Source organism: Diceros bicornis, chromosome 1 (assembly GCF_020826845.1).
Source record: "Diceros bicornis minor isolate mBicDic1 chromosome 1, mDicBic1.mat.cur, whole genome shotgun sequence".
NCBI lineage: Eukaryota > Metazoa > Chordata > Mammalia > Perissodactyla > Rhinocerotidae > Diceros > Diceros bicornis.
In genome coordinates, this window is record NC_080740.1 from 25,495,903 (window position 1) to 25,517,911 (window position 22,009).

At 34.9% G+C, this 22,009-nt stretch overlaps 1 protein-coding gene across 1 annotated transcript in view; it reads right to left on the reverse strand.

Annotated features, from left to right (window-relative positions):
* Nucleotides 1-506: 506 nt before the first annotated feature.
* ST8SIA4 (ST8 alpha-N-acetyl-neuraminide alpha-2,8-sialyltransferase 4) overlaps nt 507-22,009 on the reverse strand; it is a 94,055-nt gene continuing 72,552 nt past the window's right edge. The window contains 1 exon segment of the mRNA XM_058535739.1: nt 507-2,415. Within this exon segment, the coding sequence (XP_058391722.1) occupies nt 2,133-2,415 (283 nt within the window). The 3' untranslated portion in view covers nt 507-2,132.

A 22,009-nucleotide genomic window follows, 5' to 3' on the forward strand; every position in this document is an offset into this window, starting at 1 on the left:
AAATTGTTTAAATACATTTGTTGAAAATGCAGTAAAAATGTCAAGGTACCTTGCTGCTGCTTTTTAAGACATACTTTGAATGAATTCTGAGATGGATTTTACCTGTAAGAATTTACTTGTGACTTCAAAATATCTATTGAATTCAAATTAAAGGCTATTCAAACAACTTATCTGCAAATAGTTGAAACTACGGTTCTATAAATCATCTACTTTTGATTTGTTAAGTAAATCAGACTTTTCAACCTTACTTTCAAAACATGTACCTAATTCTTTGACAATTTCCAATAGATCAAAGGTTACTGATAAACGTATATCATATTCTGTCTATTTTTAGCTATGCATCTCCTTTATGCATTCTATTTTGTTTTCTTAGAGACACATGAATCCTCAGAAAATATAGTCTTCTGTATCCCAAAGGTCTACCATATTTTTTAAAATAATATCACATATTATTAATATATTGAGAACTGCACTACTCTGAATATCCTTTTCCATGATTATATATACATATATATACATACACATACACACACACACACTCCATGCTATTTATTCTTTTTTAAGACTGTCTTTCCTAAGAAACAAAACATACATATTCCCCGTGCTATTTCTTCTTTCCTCAGACTGCCTTCTCTAAGAAACAAGAAGTCATCTAAGTTGTTTCAGCCCAAGAGTAGAAGTGGGAACACAGTGCTTCTGCTTTCTAAAGAAACAATTTACCATCAGAATTACCTACCAGTGTAGCATGTTACCAGAAAACTGGCTTATTAGTCAATCCTTTTATTTGTTAAAATTTTAAAATCATTTTATTAATAATTCCATGTGCTGTTTTAAAAGCATATTAATGTGGTAGTGTGAATAACCACAGAAAAAATATTGGTCAATTTAATTCACTTGAAGTGCAAAATATTGACAAATAATTTCATTGTTAAATCTCTTAAAATTAATCATCTGTGTTATGGAAACAACACTCTGCTAATCATGTTATTTCTGCACTAAGAAAACTTAACAATGATATAAAGAGCATGCCGATCTTTCCATTTGAATAATAAGGGGAATATCAAAGACCTGGAAGTCACATTTCAGTCCAATCAAACATTTATTCTAAAGGGCAAAATGCTTCCACAAAATTATTATGAAGTGTAAAAGCTGTGGAAGTCTTCCTTCGAATGAAAATAAATTTTGAGTTTGGAAAATTTAAAATATCTAGAGACAACTTTCACATTAGTAACATAATAACATATTAATATATTCTTTTCATGAAAGGAGAATGATTTGTTGTGTAGTATAATCTTTGGTACCAAAAGTACATTTTTTTCTGCTAACTTTATCATCTCAGATGACATAGAACATCTTTCCTTCAGAATGGCTCGAGATTACTGACTGGTACGGTTTAGCTGGTACCTTCTACACTGTTGGAAAAAAATCTGGAGGTTTACAGTTGTGCAAAATAAAATGTTTTTACAAAGTCATTGTGTGTGAATGCACCCTAAAAAATATAAGAACTTTAAAAATGATTACTTGAAGGTTATCTCATTCATATTTATCTCAGAAAGGATTTCTAAGCACCCCAATACCCAAACCAAAAGAGATTCCAGAAGACAAACAAAAATAGAAACAAAAACATAAAATTCATGATCAGACTCAGTCCTGACGGAAGGCATTTACTTGAGTTGTTCAACCTTATGGATTTCACTGCTCAAACTATTTCCATCTTGATTTCTGATGACAAGGATGGTTTAATTTCCCCAAGGGCTGAGTTGTGTTCCTGGGTTCCTCTTCTAATGTGCTTGGCATTGCAGTGGCAGCCCAACAGTGATGAACATATTTGCTTCGTTCACTAACAACGAGTGCATTGTTGGATCTTGTAAACACTACTGATTATACATTCAAACTGTGTTCTCAGTGGAAGTGGCACTTACTAGGACCCTTGAAGTCAGAATATTTGATTTTTAGAGCACTTTGCAGGTATTTCATCAGCTGGTAGTGGATTTGTCCTGAATGTCCTTTATCACCTTTCAGATAATTGGTGGATACTGAAACCCAGTCTTGTTTTGGATCCTATTTTCAAATCCTAGGAAGTATCTTCAGAAAAGAAGTGCATATTCAGTTTGTACGGTTTCAAATGTGCTTTATTGCTTTACACACTTTCCTGTTGTCAGTTTCAGAGCTCCTCTATTATGTAGCACATTTAATGTTTTGAATTCTAATGGCATTCTGTGAGGACTTGCATTGGAAAAGTACCTATATTTTAAGTCATCATAGTAATGATATTTGACGGCTTTTCCATTCAAATCCTTAGGGAACGGCCAGAACCCATACAGGTGAATTTCGTCACAGAATCTCGTGGCGAGCGTATACATGAGGAGACCTGTGCTGGGTCTTTTGATGGGAACTTTGTTTGTCAGCCAGTAACTGGAAAAAAAACACACACAGAAGAGAAGAATTTAGAGAAGTATACAACATGCTCTAGAGCAAATATACTATGTAGAATTAAAGTAGATAAAATTTGGAAAGTATCTTCATGAATAACAATCAAAAAAATTGCTGAAGAAATAACATACTTCTTAAGAATTTGGAAAATTTAATGCATTTATTTTATTTTTCTTTATCCTTTTCTTTTCTTGCTTATTTTTGAGGTCATATAAATAGCCACGGGACCTGAAATGTTGGTAAATATTACCGTGGAATCTCCTATTCAAAATGATTAAGCAGCAAACATTTATGTCATAGAGAGTAGAATCTTCTTAGAAAGGTTAAATGTGACTGCAAAAGTCATAATAATTGGGCAGTGATTAAATACTTCTCCAAGAAAAAGAGAATTTGAAACTATGCCTATAGGTTTTCAAAATCTCTAATGTTTCAATCAAAAATCTAAACAAATAATGCTTTGCCTACATTATAATAACTGACTTATTCAACTTCAATTGTCCAAGGAACGTTTTCCTAAAGCTAACTAAAAATATTGCCTCAACCCATAGAAGAACCACAACATTAAACAAATAACATATATTTGTAAACAGTTCATCACTCATGCAGTTTAACATTTTAGTGAGTAAAATATATTCCAATGCTGATAAGTATTTTATATTACTAATTTTCAAAGGCAATAAAACACTCCAAAATTTTCAGATCCATCATTGTGGCCAAACTCTGTTCACCTGAAAGCACGCACAGTCAAGTTACTCACCATGGGGGTTTCCAATACTTCTTGGCATATTCCTTATCTTATATGAAAACAGCTAAAAGAGGAAGAGTGTGGCTTTTCTTTTACTTTCAAAGTTGTCCAATTATAAATAGAATAAAGTTAATAAATGGCTTGGTTTTTTTATTTTTGTTTTTATTATTATCTCCTATTCGGGAAAATATATACTCTGCTATCCAAACGTAAGGGGACGATTGTTATATTCTCGTCATTGCTGTATTTAAACACTAAAATAAAAAAGAAGTAATTTCCTTTTTATTTAAAAAAAACTAATAATTTATGAAGCTTTCCAAGGGAGGCCAAATACATCTAGACTATTGAATATGAAAAAATCAAAATTTCATTGCATTTCATTTGGTTAAAGAAATATTGGACTTTCAAACCTCACTACCAATATCCAAAACTGAAAATATACTTAGCCATTATCATCCCCCCCCCTTTTTTTTTTGTGAGGAAGATCAGCCCTGAGCTAACATCCAATGACAATCCTCCTCTTTTTTGCCGAGGAAGATTGGCCCTGGGCTAACATCTGTGCCCATCTTCCTCCACTTTATATGGGATGCCACCACAGCATGGCTTGACAAGCAGAACATCAGTCTTCGCCCAGGATCCGAACCCGCAATCCCCAGGCCACCGAAGCAAAGCACACGCACTTAACCACTATGCCACCGGGACGGCCCCTATCATTCCCTTTTTTTCCTTTTTTTTTCTTACTCCTTTGAACCAGGATTGACCTTTCACATTTTTCATTTTTCTCATTGGGTGAAGGCCACGTGCTGAATGTTTTGAGCAATGTGAAACACATCATGGACCTTTTGTCATCACAAGCGTTTTGAGCAAGCCAATTCTCAGTAAAGAAGATTTGTAAGGAATTTTCAAAGAACATCTAAGAATTTTCTGACAACCCAAAGGTAGCCAAATGAGCAAAAACCATAGTGCATATATTGTTAACATCATGAAGAAACCACAGACTTCGACTCCATTTAAGGAGCAGAGCAAAACTACTTTGAAGGCTTGAAAGAGACTGTGATACAGCCTGAAGCTCTCGCAGCTTTGAGAAAGCAGGTGTTCTTAATACGAAATGATTATTATGGAAAAGGAAAGTTTTGTGAGCGTGATCTGTGTGTGGTTACAAATCTCATCTGATGAATTGGTCAGTTAAAAAAATGGGTGAAATTTTTAAAGTGGGTGAACCAAGTTCAAACTCAGTCAAAAAATGATTATTTCCATCAGAGAATGTCAATGATTGGCAATAGTTTGGCAGTATGAAGGTGATTCTGAATTACCTTATTTCTAAAGTGAGAAAAAAATAACTAGCAGAAAATAATATAATGCTATATTATTTGTATGGGGCTCCAAGGTCATATTATATGTGACTTGAAGATTACATTATAAATAAATGCTTTCCATTTCCTAATTCTGGAGAGATTTTCTGGAAATCCACTGAATTATGGTCAGTCATAGACAAAATACCAAAGCAACTTCTATATGTAATACAAATAAGCAACTGTAATGTTAGAAAGAAAAGCTGAAGGCAAAATTATTGGCCTAAATGTTTCAAAACAGTGTCAGAGATGTACAATCACTCAACACTTTTTGATCCAGGGCACCACATGAGATACCACAAACAGAAAATCAGTGAGGTCGTCTTCTTATCTTCAAGTACCTGACATCTAAAAGAGAGTAGGCCAATGAGCATTATGGAGACATCAATATATCCAGAAGAAAATGATAGAAAAATGTAGTTCTTGGGACAATTCTCAACTCTGTGATGTGACTTCAGTGAGGATTTTATGGAGGAAACAAATTTGTGAATTTTTTAATAGAGAGGATATACCTAGGATATAAATTAATTAATATTAACAAAAATCGTGTTTTGAAAACTAAACTCTCATCACTAAGCATCCTATTTGCAAATAATGGGTAGAGAAGCTTTAGAAACTTGTATTGTTTTAACCTATGCAGTTAAAATACTGGTATTAATAAATTTTGCTTTAGAAATGTTAACAGAAGAAGAAATTAAGCTTTGCGATATCTGGCTTGTAACAATTTGAATAATTTCAAAGAAAAATAAACTACCCATTTGCCAGGACATTTTTGGAGAAAAAGTACAAAATAAATGCCATTTATCTTATCGAATTTCTAAAAAATATCACAGGAAAATAGACCTTAACAAATGGCATCAACACATAACAGATAAATTGAAACAAAACCTTGAAGCACGACAAGAACTATGGTTAAAAACGTTCTGTGAAATTAAAAAACACAGGAGGTGATCCAAATACAATCAGCGAGAGTTTAGTATGTGTTTATTATAAATCTAAAGTGCCTGAAATTGTATAGGCCAGCCTAGATTATTGAGATTCAGTATTTGCCCAGGAACGCATTCCACATGTGAGAAGGACAAAAATGGATTTTCTTTTTAAATTCTATTAGCATAAACAGTTAGATAATATCTATCAACTTTATAAGGCCAGAGTATATTTTAAAATCCATTTCTGAAACTATCCACTTATATACAAGCTGACATTTAAAAACTACAAATTTCTTGTGAGGAGTTTATCAGAAATAGATAGAAGATTAACTTAAGTTTTTATTCCTAATTAGGAAAAAATTGAATTAAAAATAATGCATTGATAAAATAATGAACTAGTCATACTCCAATTCAGTACAAGCTTCTAATTTTTGCCTCAAATTCATATCTGTTATAGTTTAAAATTTAGCAATGTTTTCAATCTAAATAATCTAGTTTCCATGCATCTATTTATTTTTATAGAAATTGATTATTTTAATTATAAAATCAATGCAGGCTCCCAGTAGAAAATTTGAAGAAAAAAGAAATGAATGAGGAAGTAAATATTACCTATAATCCAACCATATAGGTAATTACTGTTACAATGTGCTGCATCCTTTTATTTTCCTGGCTCTTTTGGATCTTAATATACATTACAATCCTTCATAGCCATACATATAAAATTTTTCATCAGTTAGTCTAAGTTTTATTTCAGGTATCATTAATTCCCTCTCTCCCTTCCTTTCTGCTTTAATATTTTAATACTCTGTCTTGTTGTATGAAACAAACTCTGAATTTTATGTGTAAATTGAACATATCTAGCTTTTTATAGATGTAACAGTCTCCCTAGGTCTCACTACTTGCCAGCATTGCAGCTCTGTTCTTGCTAAGCAAGGTGTCTTATCTACTCTTCCTCCAACATAACAGTCCCATTTCTTATTTCAAACAAACTCAACACTTGGAACGCCTTTACCCACCAAATCTGTGTGCTGTAGAAGGCCATATTTATGGTCACAAGACGTGGTGTGAGTCTGTGATATAATGTTTATGAGTCCTTGGGAAAGCTACCTCACTTCCTTGGACCTCGGTTAATAATATTTAACATATAAGGTTGTTAACGATAATGCAAAAGAGATAGTAAGTGTGGAAGAACATAGCATAAAGCTTGACACATAGTAAGTAATAGTAGTTGAATTTCGACATATCCCACAACAACACATTCTCTCTTTTTTTTTTTCAGGTGTACATCATTATATTTCAATTTCTGTGTAGACTACATCGTGTTCACCACTCAAAGTCTAATTGCCATCCGTCACTGTATACATGTGCCCTTTTACTCCTTTCGCCCTCCCCCTCCACATGCTTCCCCTCTGGTAACCACCAACCTCTTCTCTGTGTCCGTGTTTGTTTGTTGTTGTTGTTTTCTATCTTCCACATAGAAATGAAATCATACAGTATTTGCCTTTCTCCATCTGACCTATTTCTCTTAGAATAACGCCCTCAAGGTCCCTCCCCCTCTCACATCCCACTTCTCTCTTGGCACCTCCTGTAACTGCATATTGGCTGGACAATTGTGGTCATGTCATTTAACCCCAATGGGCATGTTTCCTTAGTTGAGAAACAAAAACATCTGATTGTACGGCTTTGGGGTTTCCTCTGTCTATAAGATTCTATTGCTGTTTCAAATCTTCTCTGTCCATGAAACTCCACGCTCTCTGAAACTGTGAGAAACACTCTTGGTCCTGCTCTGCTTCCTCCTGCCCATTGTGTTCCCTTTACCTTCTCTCAGGTGTTAACATATTGAAAGCAAAGGAGATACTTAATAAATGCTTCTTAATTTTAAAGCTAGCAGTATGTTAGATTTTAACTCATAATAAAATTAGATAATAATCTCCTGATGAGCCAAAATACATGATTATTTCAAGCAACCCATGTTTCAGAAATAAAAGCAAAAATGTTATATTCGACAGCATTTAATATACTTAGGACAGTTCACACTCAACATTTTGGTAAACAAGGAGTGTTAATTTGTATTTGTATTTAAACAAAGAAGTCTAAAAGTTTAGAAGTAACGTAATATGTTTTCCTTTTAAAATAATAATATTCTTCCTAAAGTCGAACATGAAAACTTCTAGAAGAATTTGAATATAGAGTATGGAATCCCACTATGTCAACAGTTTTAACTTAATATTATATTATATGTCAAGTTTCCACTTGTGAGTCCAGAAATTCTTTGATCTGGAATGAGAGATGAAGTACGTAGCCTGAAGGGCCTGTGCACTCCTGGTTCAGGGGATTCTTCTCCATTTCTCCCTCATATTTATCCTCTCAACTGAACTTTGTGCTTGGCTCCACAGCAAGATTATGTTAAGGGTAAATAATACAGCTTCTGGTTCTAAACCATCTACAGAAATTTGAGATATTATGAAAGAATTAGCTTTCTATAATTCATCTTTGCAGAAGATGTCTGCATCTCCCCAATTCTACACTCTACTCCCCCAGAACTAGTTCTTTTATAATATCTGAATATTATATATGAATCTTCAGAGATTCTGTCCTCGATATTTGTCAATATGTTCGTTCATTCTTTGGAGGGGTATATGTGTATAGGCTATAAACTATAAAACTTAAAGCTATCATCCCTGGGCATATTGAAATGGAATATCTCTGCTGTTTTCAACTGCTCAAATAGTCCTTTATGGTGTTCCCAGTCTGCAGCATGCTACATAATATGAATTCATTTTTTAAAGTGAACAAAACTTAATTTTGTTCTAAAACTGTTTTGGTAAAGTTCATGATACCTTTTAAGATTACGAGATAGGCTTCTCTTGCCACAAAAGTAGGGTTGGTGATAATTTCTTTAAAAACAAAATAGAACTTCTAACACTGTACTCATTGAGAATAATTCAGTCTACCATGAATTCATTCTTATATTATTCCAGAGAAGCAAAAAGGGATAGATCTTAAATCTGCTTCTCATGTGAGGAAACAAAGGGACAGAGAAGCATACTTAATGTGATTTGGCAAGCCAGGAGTAAACCCAGGAGTAAAAAACATAAGCAATTTATTAAAAGATAGTCATGATAATAATAATTTATTGAATATTTATAATGGGACAGAGACAGTGTTAAGAGCTCTACGTATGTTTTTTTCATTTAATACTCGCCACAGACCTATTAATAGATGTCCACAGATGAGGACACTGAGCTTTGAGGAGGTTGAATAACCAGTTTAAGGTCACGGAGACTGTAGGTGACAGGACCAGGATTTAAGCCCATATCTGTCTTGGTTATGATGATTTCAATTTTAACTAAAAAGGGATTGGATTCTTTAGCTTCTCAAGAGCATTCAGCTTGGAATAGCAAGTGCTTGGGACCATTCTCAGTACAGAGTTCACATGCGGAAAAATAAAGATTGGTATGTGTTTTGGTGTCCGGTGTCAAAGGTGATGTGTTTAACACATGGAGCTTTTTTGGCTTTTTTCAAAAGTAAATGAGAGCTGACCAGTATATAGGATCCACTTTTCCCAGGAACACTCTCTAAAGTGTTTGAAGTCAGAATATGATTTTGTAGTTTCAACATGTAACGTATTTAACCACATTGCAAATGCCAAAGGCAGGGACATTGTACCAAAGGGTAGGGATTTCCATGCAGATTTGAATAAGACCTCTTAAAGTATTTTGAAGTGTCATTAAAATGGAAACAGGAATTTGTCGCCTCAAGAGGTCAATCTGTCAGCATTTTTTTCCCTATGTGCCCTTTGTATGCAGAGCTCTGTGTTAAGTAGGTGACAAAAGAAAAACAGAAAATCCTTTCCTTAGACATCCTTCACAGTATATGTACAGAAAATGTTATCAACCCTCATAAGCCCAATTCATTAGAGGGATAGAGGACTCATGGAGTGGGATAAGGAGTGAGGATATTACTTTAGGCCCAATCATCTCTAGATTCTATTTGGTACCTGTTTATGCTATTTGATGTCTACTAGAGGAATCAGGCTTTGACCTTAACTTTTAATTTCACCCTTCTTCTTTTTATCTGGCCAGGTACGTAGTCAGATTGAGTGTAGATACAGTGTTAAAAAACTGTAGATGTACCTATACTATATATGATTTGCCAAGTGTCTCATATTTTATTGGTGAACCTATAACTCTCATTATTGTGATATTAGCAATTCTATATCATACTCACGGGTTCAAAGTACTTTCACGTGATCCTAATAAAATCCTGCGAAATATGCTATAGTATATATTATCACCCTTACTTCACAGAGGGTGCAGTTAATAGCTCAAGAAGTAAAATAACTTGTCCAATTCTGCTCAGCCAATGCGTTGTACATTGGTGTGTTAATAAATGTTTAGGAGCAGACCCTGACTAGGGGAGAGAGGGTTGTGTCCGTAGCATTTGCCAGCTGCTGGGGTGTAAATATTCCCATTATGGCTGATTTCAAGCTACTAACCTAACATCAGTGAATATTGAGTTGAGAGGAGATGGCACAACCAGCTCTTGCCAACCAGTACAAGCCAGTGCCAGTACACCACTGGCTGTAGAAAATATTCTCCTGACCTACAGTCCCACAAGGTTTGTACAAGAAAATTCAACATTCAAGAACCTGTCTTAGAAAAATTTGCAGGTAGTTTTTATGTATACTCCATTCGACAGAGAAAAGATAAGGGTATAACTTGCGTCTTTGTAAAGATAGCTTCACTACATACTAATCGAGAAGTTCAACACTATTATATAATGAAAATAGAAGGAGCTGAATGATGCTTCTATTTTTATCTCTTATGACATTTAGCACAGTGCTGGATACATTGTAGATACTTAATGACTGCTTACTTATTTTATTCTTGCTGGCATTTTAGACATTTTTAGTGTTAATAAAATGGAGTATACTCATGGTTTGGCTGTCTCTGAGTAACAATATTCCATAGTGGGAAAGCATTGGAAAGGCCAGAGTCTTGGCTTTATTTTACCCTTAGCTAACTATATGATCTTGGACAAATCACTTAAACTTATTCAGCCTCAGTTTACTCACCAATAAAATGAGATTCTTTTTTTTTTTTTTTGTGAGGAAGATCGGCCCTGAGCTAACATCTGCCAATCCTCCTGTTTTTGCTGAGGAAGACTGGCCCTGGGCTAATATCCATGCCCATCTTTCTCCACTTTATATGAGATACCACCACAGCATGGCCTGACAAGCAGTGCGTTGGTGTGCGCCCGGGATCCGAAGGGGCGAACCCCAAGCCACCGCAGCGGAGCGCGCACACTTAACTGCTTGCACCACCAGGCCGGCCCCAAAAATGAGATTCTTAATACAGTTTCTACTACATCTAAAACTCTCCAGCTATAGCAGTGGTCTAATGTTTACATTTTGCTTGTAGTATTTAACCACTCATACTTTTATAATGTGTGATCTGACACAACAAGCAGCACTCCCCTTCAATAATGTTCTAGAGCTCTTCGATAAAATCATCCCTGATGAAAAATTTAGCATCATTTCTAATTTCCTGTAATACTTGTAACTAGAAGACATAAAATTTTCTCTACTTACAAATTCATAATAAATTGATTTTTGATTATCTAAAAATTATAAAATTATCCATAATAATCTCAAAGATATAGCTAATGGAAGAGAATGATGTCACAGGAAAATGGAATCTTGCTGAGAAGTGAGAAAAATTAAACAAAAATACACAGATGTAATCTGTTAGACTTTATTTATCATGTCAGAAACCTGACTGAGATTTAAATGGCTCACTCCAAAACCACATCATATGTTGCTTAGATTTTGGTGAAGGAGAATTAAAAAAATAATTATCATATATAGATGGATTCTAACTGTATTTAAGAAAGTATCTTTTGGGACTTCTCAAAGATAATGCTTACAAACTTGAACTGGTGCATGGAGGCTGTGGCAAAAAATGAAGCGGATGTAATGCCACAGGTTTTAATGACCTTCTCTTTTAACCCGATTGAATTCTGAAAGAAACCTGAAATTTATAATGTAAACTGCCAGAATGAGGAATTGGTGACGTTCAAAAGGTGAAATACTGGAAACAAGGAAAGGGGGATGCTCTTTTGAAGCATGATGCTGGAGTTAAAGGAGGTTAATGCCCAAGTGCCTTGTGTATGATCCTTCTTAGGATCAGATTGCTTTTTTGTGTGTGTGTGTGAGGAAGATTAGCCCTGCGCTAACATCCGTTGTCAATCCTCCTCTTTTTGCTGAGGAAGATTGGTCCTGGGCTAACACCCATGCCCATCTTCCTCTACTTTGTATGGGATGCCGCCACAGCATGGCTTGACCAGCAGTGCATAGGTCCACGCCCCGAATCTGAACCTGTGAACCCTGGGCCAACAAAGCGGAAACCCGGAACTTAACCGCTATGCCACTGGGCAGGCCCCTCAGAGTGCTTTTTAAAAATCAAAAATTATGGAAACTTTGCATTTTTTCCTATTAAGGTTAAAAGAGAGCAGTGAACTCGTTAATCACAAGACATGGAGTCTTACAAGAAAAGAAAGAAGAATCAAAAACAAGTAGGGGTAGGTAATCTTAAAGCTTAGCAAAAATGGGTTAGATACTGGAAGATGAAAATGATAGCAGTGTTTTATCCATGCAAACTTTTCCTTTACATAAACATTTATTCCAAGGAGGCACTTAGAGATCATACTTCCACATTCCCAAACCAACATAAGGGCAGTTTCTCAATAAAAGTCCATTTTCCTATGATGACAAAATGTAAATAACTCTTCTAACAGTCTGATGATCTTATTTTAGCTTTATTTGGACTATTTACAAATGGATATGCCCAGTTTACATCAATAAGTCAGGTTACATTAACCTTCCAGATAGGAGTTGTGCTAAAATCTATTTCAAGAGAAGTAAGGACCAACAAATGCGATCTATAATCCATTCAATAACATAAAATGCTTGCTAGCCAAATGTACGAAGTAAACATCAGTCAAAGATCAGAGATCTTCTCAAAGCCCAGTGAAGAAATAGAATCAAGACAGCCATAAGCAAGTTCAAAGTATTCTTTGAAGCCTTCCCAGCAAGTTTCAAAATAATAGCATTTGGAGAAGTTAGGCAAATTTAGATCATTATTCTCTATTTGTATTCCTGCCATAAAGGGTGCAATGCTGAGGGGACTGCCCATTTAGACAATTACCTTGTCCTTTGCATAAATGTATCACTCAATAAACAGCTTTCTATAAGCATATAAGTTGAGAAAGGGATTTCCAGCTGAGGGAAAAGCCCTGTGAAGGAATATTCTGAGGCAATGCCAGGAATGCAGGCTTTGGCATCTGTATTATATTCCAAAGCTAACTGTCACTAGAAATACTACTGCTATAATTCTGCTCCACAAGATTAATTAGCAGATAATTTAAAATTTTTATTCCTGAAACTTTGAAGGGCTATAAGGTGATATAGAATATTTTTCATTAAGTCAAATATTAGTAAATACTTGGGTTTTTTTCCCTCTAGATGTCAGTCTCTATTTGATGAAATCCAATCTAATGGAATTGATGTTAATTTTCCTCCCTTTTCTCTTTTTTAGCCTCACTTAATGCTGATCTCTTCGACAAATTGTTAGGCATAATCACTTAAAAATAAATCACATTTATAAAACAGTTGCTGAATGAAAGGCTATGAGTAGATATTTAAAATAAATAATATTCATGCTATTCTGAGGAAATAAAACAATCAGAAATACCCCTGTAGAGACAATTAAATTATGTAATATACTATTCTTTGCAATGGAAAAGTATGAAAGTGAAAACAGTACTATGAAATCAGCTTATTCTGTAACAAACTATACCTTGCCCGAGACCTGCCCCTATAATGATGTTTGTCATAATAGTCAGTTAAAATGCAATGTTTAAAGAATGAAGTTAGACCCCTTCATCACACCATATGCAAAAAATAACTCAAAATGGCTCGTAGACCAAAATTTAAGAGCTGAAACTCCAAAACTCTTAGAAGAAATACAGGAGTAAAGTATTCTGACCTCAAGCAAAGCCTTCTTAGATATGAGACCAAAAGCACAGGTGACAAAAGAAAAAATAAATTAGACTTCACCAAAATTAGATACTTTTGTGCTTCAACGATGCCATCAAAAAAGCGAAAAAACCCACAGAATGGGAGAAATTATTTGCAAATCACACATCTGATAAGGGACTTGTATCTAAAATACACAAATAACTTCTACAATTCAATGTTAAAAAGAAAAAAAAAAACTCAATTTAAAAAATAAGCAAAGGAATAGACATTTTTCCAAAGACATGCAAATGGCCATATGCACATGAAAAGACAGTCAACATCATTACGCACCAGGGAAATGTGTCAAAACCACAATAAGATACTTTTTCACACCAACTAGAATGGTTATAATAAAAAAGACAGATAATAATAAGATACAATTGCAAACTCATACATTGATGATGCCTGCGTAGGAGAGTTATATCATGTAGCTTTGGAAAACAGTCTGGAGGTTCTTCACAAGGTTAAACATCGAGTTACCATATGATGCAGCAATTGTACTCCTAGGTATAAGATTCTTTCCTCAACTAAACTTTAGTTAGGCTCCTCTGAGCCCTCTCCTCAACTAGGCCTCAACTTTGTCCTTCTGTGTCCATCCTTGCTGAGTCCAGTTTTAGCAAGAATTCTGCCAAGTAAATTTAGTGAGAATAGCTCCACCCTTGATATCTGACCACCCTTGTTAGCGGATCAAATTCCTCATCCCCATCTTTGATGTCTAAGTTCACCTATCTTTAGCAGAATCTTGTTAAGCCTATTTAGCAAGATTCTCCCTACCTTTGATGTCTTCTCTTATTAATTTTCCATCTTTCCCTCTGCTCTTGGGCTATAAATCTCCACTTGTCCTTGCTATGTTTGGAATTGAGCTCAGTTCTATACTGAAGTCTCTTTTCCCCCATTGCAACAGTTTCTGAATAAAATCTGTCTTTACCACTTTTAACCAGCGTCTGACTCTGTTTCTCTTTGATGATACTCAAGAGAATTGAAAACATATGATTGCACAAAAACTTGTACACAAATATTTATAGCAGCATTATTCATAATAGCCAAAAAGTGGAATCAACCCACATTTTCATTAACTGATGAATGGATAAACAAAATGTGGTCTATTCATACACTGGAACATTATATGGTAATTAAAATGAAATACTAATACATGTTACAGTATGGATGAACCTTGAAAACATCATAGCAAGTGAAAAAAGCCAGTCACATAAGAGCACATGTTACTACATGATTCCATTTATATGACATGTCTGGAATAGACTAATCCATAGAGATAGAAAGTAGATTAGTGGTTGCCAAGAGCTGGAGTTGGGGGTTTGGGGGGAAATAAAGAGTGACTGCTAATAGGTATGGGGTTTCTTTTTGAGTGAAGAAAATATTCTAAAAATGATTGTGATAATAGTTGCATAACACTGTCAATATACTAAAAATGGATTTAATTGTATACTTTAAAGGTGAATCATATGGTATGTGAATTACATAGCCATAAAGTTGTTATATAAAACAATGTAATATTGAGCATTTATACCTCACATTGGTAAGGAGATAAATTTCTGAGTCAAATATATTATTTTCTTTTAATGTTATAAATCGTTTACAATTCTCAAAAATTAAGGAATAGGGAATTATAACCCTAAAGAAACTAAAGAAGAATTTTAAAATCAAGATATCTATCATCTCTCTACCTATATCATTTATACATACATCAGTTATATGAATCCTCTCTTCAATATTATAGCATTCCTCAAAATAAGAAATGGAAAAAATTAATTCAGAAACAAGCGTAAAATTGGCCTTATTGTGTTGTACAGTTGAGCAGCTTTGGTCAACGGAAAATCCTAGGGCTTAGAATGCAGTTAGCTTTCAGAGAGTGAGCTCTGCCTCTCATTTGCTTTCTGAGACTTGCTGCTCCTTCTCATGTCTGTGTTTCAGTCTCCTGATCTATAAATTTGAGCTAAAAGATCTTACCTTCTGTGAATATTGGAGGAATTGAATGATATGATACAAACAACAGTTCACTGTGAATTATTAATTTATATGCACATGAAACAATATATCATGCTGATGCAATTGTATTAGGAAAGGTCAATCACACTACCTGTACACGTGACTATATAACACTCAACTCAACTGGTGAATCTGAGTTCAGTTTAGTTTAGTTCTTGTTTTGGTTTAAAGAACTGTGAATTATTGCCTGCATTATACAACTAGCGCTTAAAAATCATCTAGCAAAACAAAACAAAACAAACGAACAAACAAAAAACCCAATAGTTACTTCTTTTAAACTTCATAAATTTTAAAAGGCAAGGAGAAATGATCATTAAGTTTCCATCTAGAATGTGAACTATACAATTCAACTGAATACAGCAATCATGAAATTCACAGAAATTTAGAGGCACTGCCTAAAGACAACCATTTATTTCATACGATTTGTTTTCTTTTAGCTATACTGATATAATAGAAATTCAGGAATGAGAGTCACAAAACTTTTTTTCCAGACTCTTTGAATAAGAATATAAGTTGATGGAGATAATTAGCTCAGACTTCATAACAATAAACTTATCAAGAGAGTGAAACATAACTTTCTTTAAAATGAAATGTAATTGAAATGGCTTTTTGTTGTTTGTTGTTCAAGAGGAATATTTCCATAATAAAGCATCTCAATCACTTGTCTGATGATTGATTCTACTTAGGAAAAAAAAAATCTCAAGAGGGGCAATCTGGGAGTTGGCTTACAAAGCACGTGTACAGTATTCTTGACCATCTGCTTCTCTTTGTGTTAGTACACTCACGTAATATTGTTCTGTATGCTGACTCAAACTTCATTTGTAAACTTCCTTAATGCACGAAACATGGATGGAGTGCAGAAAGCAGGAGATGAATCTGGGGAATACACAGGTTCAGAAAAGGAGTATACACTACTGGAGAATAAATTGCATTTAAATTTGGAATAAGAGTGATTAGGTTTAAAATACTACAAAATCTCACACTGAATCTCTAACGGTCTTGCTTAACTAATACAAGACCTCTAAAATGTCTCAGTTGCTGTCTTAATATTCACCCCTTCAAATAAAGAGGATAAATGAAATGCAACACCAAAAATGCTGCAAATCATTAAAATTCACGGGCACTCTGTAAGAGCTGTCGGGAGGGTCCTTTATTTAGTACAGGCATGGAAACAAGCCTTTTCATCTTTGGCCTAACAATTGTGTATGAAGGCAAAATCAGGAACTCAGGGACTGAACTATATATCTGAGGAACATTAAATTATAGAATCTAAGAGAAAAAAAAAAAGCCAATGTAGGCTATCCTGTAGAATTCCTTAAGTAAATAAGAAAATCTACCTAATGAATTCCTCAAAATGGCCGTCTACATGAGAGACTTCGTAAATAAGATGCTTTTACCAGCTTATTAGAACCAGTGGTTATTTGTTGAAGAAGGGGATACAGGTGGATTTCTGGAGTGGAGTGGAAGTAGAAGAAGCATAATAAATATTATAGTTGTTTAGATTGGGTTTAAGTCATACTATCGAATTTATTTTGAAATTCCAAATATAATTTAAAAAGGGCATGAGATTTCATGGTTTTCAAGAGACGGCAAAGTTTATAAAAGCTTTGAGGATGGTCTATGAATTCTACCTAAAAATATTAATAACATTAAACTTTCTGAGTCAGTGATGTTGAAATGTGGAAATGAATGCAGAAATAAGAAGTGCATTGATGGCTGTCTTTGATAGTTTGCATTTCTGTAGCACATGGAGTTCCCAAATTCTTCAGTGTTCAAGAATGCAGAGTTATCTAATCTAAACCAGTTGCCAATTAGTTTGGTCTCATAAACCTTAATTTAAAGAAAGCTAAAAATGCTCGCTATGATTGTTCTTCTCATGGCAAGAATTAGGTGAGACACAGGCTCTGGAGTGCAGGGCAGTGACTGAACCATAGACAATAAGTGGTCTTTTGGGTTTGGCAACTGGTAATGGTAAGGAAAATAAATTATATTGTTTACAAATGGAATATCAATGTATAAATAAATGTTTAATTTATAGCTACAGAATTAAGATCTATCTGCCTTAGGTAGATTTTTTGTCATTTTTCTTTAAACAAAAGAGCATTTGACTAATTTATAGCGTGTAGAGAGCTTTCCCTGAAACTGAATTGCCAGTAAGGCTCAATTTAAGTTGGCTATATTAAGGTCAAAAATATAGTTTATATAATTTATATAAAATATAATTTGGCGGGATAAACAAATCCTTGCAAAAGAACAGTTCATCTCCTTCTCTCAATATTTCATCAGCACTTTCTGCATTTCCAGGACTCTAATTCTTTGAAAAGTATTCTGACCAGAGAGAAACACGGGCACCTTGATATATACAGTAGTTAAAAACCCTCTTTTCAAAATGTGATGAAACTTTGGTATGGAATGACCTCAAACTATTTTTTATATGTGGTTCTATAAACGAAGGAAATAGGAACTACATTGTAACGCTATGTTAGCGTTACAGTTTTTACTTCCAGTTTTTACTGTCACACACTCTGGCCAGTTTCCCTGCTCCCTATCTTGTCCATATTTAAGAGCTGACTACATATTCCAATGTGGGAAAACGTTGCTCTTTTTCAAACAGAAGTTCTATGTAAGTTTCAATTTCCAGATGATCCATCAAAACAAAGCTGGTTCAGAAAGGGGAAAAATTACAAATTGCCTGCATCTGTTCAACCTAAAACATTATTCATAATCTGCCAGTGATGACGGCTAAGCCATCTGGGGAATATGATAGGTGTTTGGGGGAAAAAAATCTGTCACAGTAAAATGAAGAAATGGCACGTGTGAAAGTCTCAAGGTTACCTCACAGTTCAGTGATGGCTTTCAGGTATTTTAAGATAGACAAGTTCTGACTTTATATACACACAAACTAGAAACACTAATCTACTAAACAATTTTATGTAGTAATCATGAACATATTTGTTAAAGAAATTAATGAATTATTGGAATCAAGAGTTTCTGAGATAAGTGAAAAATTATTACAGGTATGATTAGGAAATAGGACATTTCATTCTAATTAATAAAGTGAATCTCTATATTATAAGTATATTATTAAGTATGGCTATATAATATATAGTTTATGTCACATTATATTTACATATACAATTATATATAATACGTTAATATGTACAAATACATATGTAAATAAAGATATATAATGCATACGTAAATATATCTCTCTAGTTTGCTATGCAAATATATATACATATATACACAAACATCCCATAGGTATATTATAATTATTTAAATATCAGAATACATAGTTGACAATATTGCCTTGAAATCAAAAATAATTTGGGATCACAAGACTTTTTTAACTAGTGTTAGTTGAATCAAATGTTTCTCTCATTTCCTTTTTACTGTTAGAAGGAAGCCTGTTGATTGACATTGCATATCTGCACAATTTCTGATAAATGTCTGCCCAAGATGAGAAATTTTTGTTATGAGATGTATTTCAACCATTTTTATCAACAATTTATCAAATTCAACAGTGAATTTGGTACTTGACCCTGTTTCCTACTTTTCAGGAACTTTTAATACTAAATTAAAAGAAAAGAAATTGGCTCTCAAATTGATTTATTGCCACCTATTTGGACACACCTGAGGGACCATGTATGTTAATTCTGTATTAGGAAAATGCTTATATAATCGCTTATCTTATTCATGAGCTTCTCTTGACATTAATGGTACAAGTTAGAAGTTTTCAAATTCTATTATAAATTTTGGTGTTAGTGCTATAAATTGATAAAAATGTTGAACAGAATAAGTTCAGTATCAAGAACTAAATATGAAATAATTCTTTTAAATCTAGGTTATGGAAAGCTCCCTTTTTCAAACATTTCATTGAAACACCTCTGGGGATCCAGAGGAATTTTGTCTTCAATGAGGAAAGAGAAAGACAACTGAATATCTTAACTCTGTATGGCTTCCAAATATTCCCTGCCCCTCTCAAATAGAGACCAAGAGAATCACTGAACCAGTTTGCTTCCAGAAACTTCTCAGCAATGAAAGATAAGAAGAGGTACTGGGATCACTTCCACTCATCTCTGTATTTAGTGCAGATGATCCTGTTGAAAAGATCACATTCAAATGGGACCAGAGCTGTGCATTTGTATTCATTCCACCATGGAAACAGTTTGAACGCTTTTCTCTGGAGACTTATGTGTCTCAGTGACAGCTGCATTGCCACAATATGCTGAAGTGGCTCAATCTCGACAGGTCATATCCTGGATTTCACATTCGGAATGGCAGCTGGGATGCCAGAGAGTTTTCTCACAGTGCGTGGGCTCTGTATTTAATCTCACCCTCCCTGGCTTCAGAGACAAGCTGCACGTGTGGCTACAGGCCACTCTAAGAAGTCCAAGATGTATCTCTGTCACTCTAGTTGCTCCCTAAATAGCTCCCTAAACAGCAGTGACCGTCACGGCAGCAATTTCTGTGGCTCTATAAGAACAGTGCAAAGTGCCTTTTAAGATCACAGACTTCCTGTGCTCCATGGGAGCACTCTTCCCTGACGCCATGTGCAGCATCAGCACCACGTACACTGTTGCTAAACAGTGGTTAAGTGATTCAAGTTTCCCACTGAAATCTATGTCTACATCCATTTATCTATGTATACACAGAAGTAAAAATTAAAACACCTTAATTTCCAGTTCTGGGACACCTCACCATCAGCAAATCTGTGATTTGAACGACAAAACACGAGTCCACTCCCATTAACTGGAAAGTAAATCACCTGTCCTAGGTGAGTCCTTGCTTCCTTCTAGGGGTGAGTTTTCACTTCTCAAGTTCATTACCAGCTGGGGCCTGCATAAACCAACAACTACGCAAAATCCTCAAGAGCTGATGGGTGATAAATGAATACGTGCTGACGTGAGGAATAGTTCCCTCAGCCTCCAGGGTCCCTCTTTTGTGCCAGGCAAGCATCTTTTCAGAGCATTCAGTCAGAGCACCTGAGAGAGCAACTGTCTGCTACTCCTTTTGCAGGCGGGAAGCTCTGCTTTTCAATCTCTGAGACCTCAAAAAGCAATACCTCTTTGAAAACCTCTGCAAGTGGCTCATAATGGAATCAAAAGTTCTTGTGTTAGATGGAAACATAGGTTAAGTTTAAGATTTCTAAGCACACCTTTGCACAAAGGCTCCTCTCAGGCCAAAAGCCGAGATTGTGCCCTAGATTTTCTCATTTGTGGGACTCCAGAGACATGTAGGGCCATGTCCCATGACTAAACCCTCAGTTTGCCTGTCAAATATCTAGGTAGAAAGCTCCAGAATTCTAATAAAGGAGGCTCAGCAGTTTGCATGGGGTGTAGGAGATCCTTAGTCCATCGGTGCCAATTCAAGTCAAAAGAGGTAAAAGCCTTCAGTTAATACTACTCCCTAATTGAGCATGGGAAGAGTTCAGTTTTTTCAAAGGCCCAGATTCCTGTGAAATGTTCTTAGCAAGTCTGAGGCTGAGAAGAATTTTCATTAACTTAATTATTACAGTCACGAAAAGAACAGAACCCTGTCAAGCGACCTGCTACACAATGCCAATGACTTCTGATGCAGACAATATTTAAGCCCCAAACGCAGTGTAATGATCATCTTATGGAGGGTGTGGGAAAATGGACTTGTAGGTATAGGAATATTCCCAAGTCACAAATCTTTACCTATGAATTGTGGCTATCCTGCATGTAGAAATATCATTGTATGCACTCACACCCCACAGCCCGGCTGTGCTCTGCCCTCTCGGGATAATTACCGATAGGATCCCAGAGAACTACAGAACCTGGTGAGCCTCTGAGAGCATTGGGAGCCAAGGACTCTTTCCCAGCACCATCTCTATCCCCCTTCAAAGCAGTTATCTTTAGCCCTGATGCCCTCTCCTTTGTCTTTTTCCCTCTCATGGATTAGAAATTTAATCCTAATCCTTTTTCAAACATAAGCACATATATTGTCTTTGATCCATTTTTCTTGACTCTTCCCAATTATTGCCTAAATGCTTTGATAAATCTTTCCATTCACTTGAAGTTTTTTCTTTGCCTTAATTTTGCTTTAGAGTACTAAAGAAAAGGTTGAAAAACAAAGGATATTGACAGTGATAGATCTATAATACGGAAAGGAAAGTCATAAGTTAAACAGAAAAAGGACATAATAAATTACTTGTGTCCTTAACCTCTAAAATGCTTGAACATATGCTTTAGAATTACCTCAATGTTTCTCTCTAGCAACACATTCTCGTCTAAGTAAAACTGAAATTTCTAAAGTACAATTAAACAAGAATAAAGTCTCATCTGTTTACTATTTATGGTGTACTATTAAGAGTGCAGTAGTGATAGTTTTGCAATCTTTAGCCATGAATGTGCAAGATTAAAGATAAGGGGCTTGTGTGTCTCAGTCAACAAAATTATAAAAATGTTGTATAAGACGACCTGTTCCAAAAGGCAAG